Source organism: Dendroctonus ponderosae, unplaced genomic scaffold (genome assembly GCF_020466585.1).
Source record: "Dendroctonus ponderosae isolate FM_Combo_2020 unplaced genomic scaffold, Dpon_F_20191213v2 Dpon_F_20191213_12, whole genome shotgun sequence".
Classification (NCBI taxonomy): Eukaryota; Metazoa; Arthropoda; class Insecta; order Coleoptera; family Curculionidae; genus Dendroctonus; species Dendroctonus ponderosae.
The window spans coordinates 505,303-512,077 of record NW_026017316.1 but is presented as its reverse complement, the minus strand read 5'-3'; the positions used below and the strand labels follow the sequence as shown (position 1 = coordinate 512,077).

The following is a 6,775-nucleotide window of genomic DNA, read 5'->3' as shown; positions in this document are numbered from 1 at the left end:
AAAACCCAATCGACATGGTACTCATTTTCAGCTAAAATCGCCCCAAAAACCCGAATCTGCGGCCAAAACCGACGGGCGCTCACTCGCAGTCGAGCCGCCCCCCCCACTTACCGCGACTCTGGCCCGACAGCAGCGAACTATTCTCGAAATCGCCGTTGGAGAACCGGCGCACCACCTTCTTGATCCACTTGGAGGCCTCCACTTTGGGGTCGACGATCAGCAGCCCCGTTTGCGACGCGTCCACACTGAAATGGCCGCTGGTCAGCGCAGGCCGCAGCACCAGCCGCCCGTCGCCGTCCGAACAGTCGCTGCCCAAACTCGGCGAGTACACGTTCACTTTGCGGGCGGTCTCCCGGGGACTGATCGGCGATCTCCGAACTGACGGCGAGAACTGGCCGGTGCGCGAGCTCGGACTCTGCATCGGAGAGCGCGGGCTGAGGAAGAACGACTCGGGCGAGCGGAGCGGCGTCTTCAGTTGGGGCCGCACCAGGAAGGTGCGCTCCCTGCGCAGTATGTGGAACGGCACGATGTTCTCCGTGTTGTCCTCGGAGAACTCGTACTTTTTGTCGGCCAGCCGCTTCTTGCGGAACAGGCTGATTTTCTCGTACTTCTCGGTCTCCTCGGTGAACTCGTACGCCTTCTCCGCCACCTTCTTGTCCACCACCTTGCTCTTCTCGGGCGGCAGCTTCTGGCTGGCGTGCGGCACGGAGAAGACGTAGTCGCGCGACGTCCCCTGGAGGCGCTTGAGGCGCGGGTCCAGGATGCTCTGCACCAACGTGTTGTGGTACGTCTTGCCGGTGACGTTCAGCGGCTCGCAGCTGATGTTCAGCTCGTGGAACGGCTTGCCCGCCTCGCTGCCGTCCAGATCGTATTCGCTGAAATCGTCCAGGATGGCGTCCACCAGACTGGAGCAGCTCGCCGACTCCGAGATCTCGCTGAAGGCGTCCAGCGAGCCGGCGAGGAGGTCGGAGGAGGAGGGCTTGGGCGGCTCCTCCTTCACCCAGTGGGTGAGCGAGTTGGCGCAGTGGAACGGCCCCGCCGTGGAGATGTTGAGGATGTGCACGTGGTGCCCGGTGTTGACCACCAGATGGTGCGGGTAGCCGAGCGAGACGTGCGGGTCGAAAGGGGGCGCCAGCTGACTGCTGGCGAACATGAAGTGGATGAGGAAGCCGTGCCGGGGACACCAGCCGCCGTTGGCGCCCTCTTGCGGGCTGAGCGGCGCGTCGGCGCAGTGCACGCAGCTGGCGGGCAGCGTCAGCACCGTGACGTGGAAGAACTCGGATGGCGCCGATCTGCAAGCAATCGAATTTAGTGGGCAAATTGCTGATTGGCAGCCGCAATGACTGGCAACAGTCGAAAAAAGTCCCTGAATGGCAACAGCGCAATTTCGCGATATATATATATATATAAGTAATCTTTATTTCCTATAGAAAAAGGCTATCGACCCAACCCAATCGGCCTTTCTGCCCTTGAATAGTACATATGTGTCTTAGCCCAGCTTATTCTAAAATGAATTCCTATTCCTAACACTGGTGTAACCTAATCAGTTTCATAATTTCGCGAATATCTGGAAAACTGGGCATTTTTTCAAAAAAACCCAATTTTGCGAAAAAATAGCCGCGCGACAGCCCCAACCGCTGGCAAAATTTGAAAGAAATCCCTGAATTATTTGTGTTTAAAACACGCGAAAAACTGCCCGCAACAGTCCAATTTTGCGAATATCTTGAAAATTGGCCATTTTTTCAAGAAAAGGCCCTCTTGCGAAAAAATAGCCGCGCGACAAACTCAATTAATGGCAAAATTCGAAAAAAATCGCTGAATAAATTGTGCTTAGAAAAAGCGAAAACCTGTCTACAACAGCGCAATTTTGCGAATATCTGGAAATCTGGGCATTTTTTCAAAAAAAACTGACTTGCAAAAAAATTGTCGCTCGACAGCCTCAATCAATGGCAAAATGTGATTCGTTCACATCCCTGACTTAATTGTGCTTAAAAAAGCGAAAAACTGCCTACAACAGCGCATTTTTGGCAATATCTGGAAAATTGGGCATTTTTTCGGAAAATTGACTCTTGCGAAATAATAGCCGCGCGACAGCCTCAACCGCTGGCAAAATTTGAAAAAATTTCCTGAAAAATTTGTGCCTAAAACAAGCGAAAAACTGCCTACAGCAGCACAATTTCGGGGATATCTTGAAAATTCAACATTTTTTCGAAAAAACAGACTCTTACTAAAAAATAGCCTCTCGACAGCCTCAATTGCTGACAAAATTTGAACTAAATCCCTGAATAATTTGTGCACGAAAAAAGCGAATAACTGCCTACAACAGCGCAATTTTGCGATTAGCTGGAAAACTGGGCTTTTTTCCAAAAAAAACGACTCTTGCGAAAAAATAGCCGCGCGACAGCCTCAATCAATGGCAAAATGTGAACGAAATACCTGAATTAATTGTGCTTAACAAAGCGAAAAACTCTCTACAACAACGCGACTTCGGGGATATCTTGAAAATTGGGCATTTTTCCGGAAAAAAGGATTTTTGCGAAAAAATAGCCGCGCGACAGCCTCAACCGCTGGCAAAATTTGAAATAAATCCCTGAATAATTTGTGCATTAAAAAAGCAAAAAACTGCCTGCAACAGCGCAATTTTGGAATTATCTTAAAAACTGGGCATTTTTTCGAGAAAGCGCCTTCTTGCGAAAAAATAGCCGCGCGACAGCCTCAATCAATGGCAAAATTTCAAAAAAATGGCTGAATAAATTGTGCTTAGAAAAAGCGAAAAACTGTCTACAACAGCGCAATTTTGCGAATATCTGCAAAACTGGGCATTTTTTCAAAAAAACTGACTTGAAAAAAAATAGTTGATCGACAGCCTCAATCAATAGCAAAATTTTAAAAAAATCCCTGAATAAATTGTGCTTCAGAAACGCGAAAAACTGTCGACAACAGCGCAAATTCGGGAATATCTCGAAAACTGGGCTTTTTTCCAAAAAACCGACTCTTGCGAAAAAATAGCCGCGCGACAGCCTCAATCAATGGCAAAATATGAACGAAATCCCTTAATGAATTGTGCTTCAAAAAGGGAAAAACCCTCTACAACAGCGCAATTTCGGGGATATCTTGAAAATCGGGCATTTTTTCGGAAAAACTGATTCTTACGAAAAAATAGCCGCGCGACAGCCTCAACCGCTGGCAAAATTTGAAATAAATCCCTGAATTATTGGTGTTTAAAACACGCGAAAAACTGCCCGCAACAGTGGAATTTTGCGAATTTCTTGAAAATTGGCCATTTTTTCGCGAAAACGCCCTCTAGCGAAAAAATATCCGCGCGACAGCCTCAATCACTGACAAAATTTGAATAAAATCCTTAAATAATTTGGGCAAGAAAAAAGCGAAAAACTGTCTACAACAGCGCAATTTTGCGAATATCTGGAAAACTGGGCATTTTTTCAAAAAAACTGACTTGAAAAAAAATAGTCGGTCGACAGCCTCAATCAATAGCACAATTTGAAAGAAATCCCTGAATAAATTGTGCTTTACAAACGCGAAAAACTGTCTACAACAGCGCAAATTCGGGAACATCTTGAATATTGGCCATTTTTTCCAAAAAACCGACTCTTGCGAAAAAATAGCCGCGCGACAGCCTCAATTGCTGGCAAAATTTGAAATAAATCCCTGAATAATTTGTGCATGAAAAAAGCGAAAAACTGCCTGCAACAGCGTAATTTTGCGAATATCTGGAAAATTGGGCTTTTTTCCAAAAAACCTACTCTTGCGAAAAAATAGCCGCGCGACAGCCTCAATCAATGGCAAAATATAAACGAAATCCCTTAATGAATTGTGCTTCAAAAAGGGAAAAACCCTCTACAACAGCGCAATTTCGGGGATATCTTGAAAATTGGGCATTTTTTCGGAAAAAAAGATTTTTGCGAAAAAATAGCCGCGCGACAGCCTCAACCGCTGGCAAAATTTGAAAAAATTGCCTGAAAAATTCGTGCCTAAACCAAACGAAAAACTGCCTACAACAGCGCAATTTTGCAAATTTCTGTAAAACTGGTAATTTTTTCAAAAAAACTGACTTGCTAAAAAAGAGTCGCTCGACATCCTCAATCAATGGTGAAATTTGAAAGAAAGACCTGAATAAATTGTGCTTAAAAAAGGCGAAAAACTGTTTACAACAGCGCAATTTCGGCAATATCTGGGAAACTGGGCATTTTTTCTAAAAACCCGCTCTTGTAAAAAAATAGCTCCGCGACAGCCTCAATTTCTTGCCAAATTTGAAATAAATCCCCGAATAATTTGTGCTTAAAAAAAGCGAAAAACTGTCTTCAACAACGCAATTTCGGGAATATCTTGAAAATTGAGCATTTTTTCGAAAAAACAGACTCTTGAGAAAAAACAGCCGCTCGACAGCCTCAATTAATTGCAAAATTTCAAAAAAATCGCTGAATAAATTGTGCTTAGAAAAAGCGAAAAACTGTCTACAACAGTGCAATTTCCGGGATTTCTTGAAAAATGGGCATTTTTTGACAAAAATAAACTCTTGCGAAAAAATAGTCGCTCGACAGCCTCAATCAATGGCAAAATTGGAAAAAAATCCCTGAATAAATTGTGCTTAGAAAAAGCGAAAAACTGCCTACAACAGCGCAATTTCGGGAATATCTTGAAAATTGGGCATTTTTTCGGAAAACAGACTCTTGCGATAAAATAGCCGCGCGACAGCCTCAACCGCTGGCAAAATTTGAAAAAGTTCCCTGAAAAATTTGTGCCTAAARCAAGCGAAAAACTGCCTACAACMGCGCAATTTTGCGAATATCYGGAAAACTGGGCATTTTTTCAAAAAAACTGACTYGCAAAAAAATAGTCGCTMGACATCCYCAATCARTGGCSAAATTTGAAAGAAATYCCTSAATAAATTGTGCTTAAMAAAAGCGAAAAACTGTCTACAAMAGCGCAATTTCGGCAATATCTGGAAAACTGGGTATTTTTTCCAAAAACCCGCTCTTGCAAAAAAATAGCCGCGCGACAGCCCCAATTTCTGAGAAAATTTCAAATAAATCCCTGAATAATTTGTGCTTAAAAAAAGCGAAAAACTGTCTTCAACAACGCAATTTCGGGAATATCTTGAAAATTGAGCATTTTTTCGAAAAAACAGACTCTTGAGAAAAAACAGCCGCTCGACAGCCTCAATTAATTGCAAAATTTCAAAAAAATCGCTGAATAAATTGTGCTTAGAAAAAGCGAAAAACTGTCTACAACAGTGCAATTTCCGGGATTTCTTGAAAAATGGGCATTTTTTGACAAAAATAAACTCTTGCGAAAAAATAGTCGCTCGACAGCCTCAATCAATGGCAAAATTGGAAAAAAATCCCTGAATAAATTGTGCTTAGAAAAAGCGAAAAACTGCCTACAACAGCGCAATTTCGGGGATATCTTGAAAATTGGGCAGTTTTTCAGAAAAAAAGACTCTTGCGAAAAAATAGCCGCGCGACAACCTCAACCGCTGGCAAAATTTGAAAAAATTTCCTGAAAGATTTGTGAATAAAACATCCGAAAAACTGCCTACAACAGCGCAATTTTGCGAATATCTGGAAAACTGGCATTTTTTCAAAAAAACTGACTTGCAAAAAAATAGTCGCTTGACATCCTCAATCAATGGCGAAATTTGAAAGAAATCCCTGAATAAATTGTGCTTAAAAAGAGCGAAAAACTGTCTACAACAGCGCAATTTCGGCAATATCTGGAAAACTGGGTAATTTTTCAAAAAACCCGTTCATGTCAAAAAATAGCCGCGCGACAGCCTCAATTTCTGGCAAAATTTGAAATAAATCCCTGAATAATTTGTGCTTAAAAAAAGCGAAAAACTGTCTTGAACAGCGCAATTTCGGGAATATCTTGAGAATTGACCATTTTTTCGAAAAAACAGACTCTTGCGAAAAAACAGCCGCTCGACAGCCTCAATCAATGGCAAAATTGGAAATAAATCCTTGAATAAATTGTGCTTAGAAAAAGCGAAAAACTGCCTACAACAGCGCAATTTCGCGAATATCATGAAAACTGGGCATTTTTTCAAAACAACCCACTCTTGCAAAAAAATAGCCGCGCGACAGCCTCAATCGCCGGCAAAATTTTAACAAAATCCTTAAATAATTTGGGCAAGAAAAAAGCGAAACACTGCCTACAACAGCGCAATTTTGCGAATATCTGGAAAACTGGGCATTTTTTCAAAAAACCGGACTTGCAAAAAAATTGTCGCTCGCCAGCCTCAATCAATGGCAAAATTTTGAACCCCCAACCAAAAGAACCCCCTGAATAAATTGTGCTTTGAAAACGCGAAAAACCGTCTAAAACAGCGCAAATTCGGCAATATCTTAAAAATTGGCCATTTCTTCCAAAAAACCGACTCTTGCGAAAAAAAGCCGCGCAACAGCCTCAATGGCTGGCACAATTTGAAAAAAAATCCCTAAATAATTTGCGCCTTAAAAAGCGAAAAACCGCCTACAACAGCGCAATTTTGGAATTATCTTGAAAACTGGGCATTTTTTCGAGAAAACGCCCTCTTCACTCACAACGTTTCACAACAATAAAACCAAACTTTATGGATAAAAAAAGCGAAAAAGTCCCCAAAAACCTACTCGAAAAATGCCCAAAAACGCTGCAGACGCGAGTAAAAAACTACTCGCTATCAAAAAAAAAAAAAATACTCACTCGTTTCCATAACAGACGATCTTGGTGGCGTCGTTGGGGAACTGCATGAAAAGGATGCGTTCCAATGGGCAGT

At 42.8% G+C, this 6,775-nt stretch overlaps 1 protein-coding gene across 1 annotated transcript in view; it reads right to left on the bottom strand.

Annotated features, from left to right (window-relative positions):
• Positions 1–20: 20 nt before the first annotated feature.
• Positions 21–6,775, bottom strand: part of LOC125503076 — a 28,249-nt gene continuing 21,494 nt past the window's right edge. Inside the window, exon 5 of the mRNA XM_048662845.1 lies at positions 21–1,292. Coding sequence (XP_048518802.1) covers positions 80–1,292 — 1,213 coding nt within the window. The 3' untranslated portion in view covers positions 21–79. The remainder of the gene's footprint in view (positions 1,293–6,775) is intronic.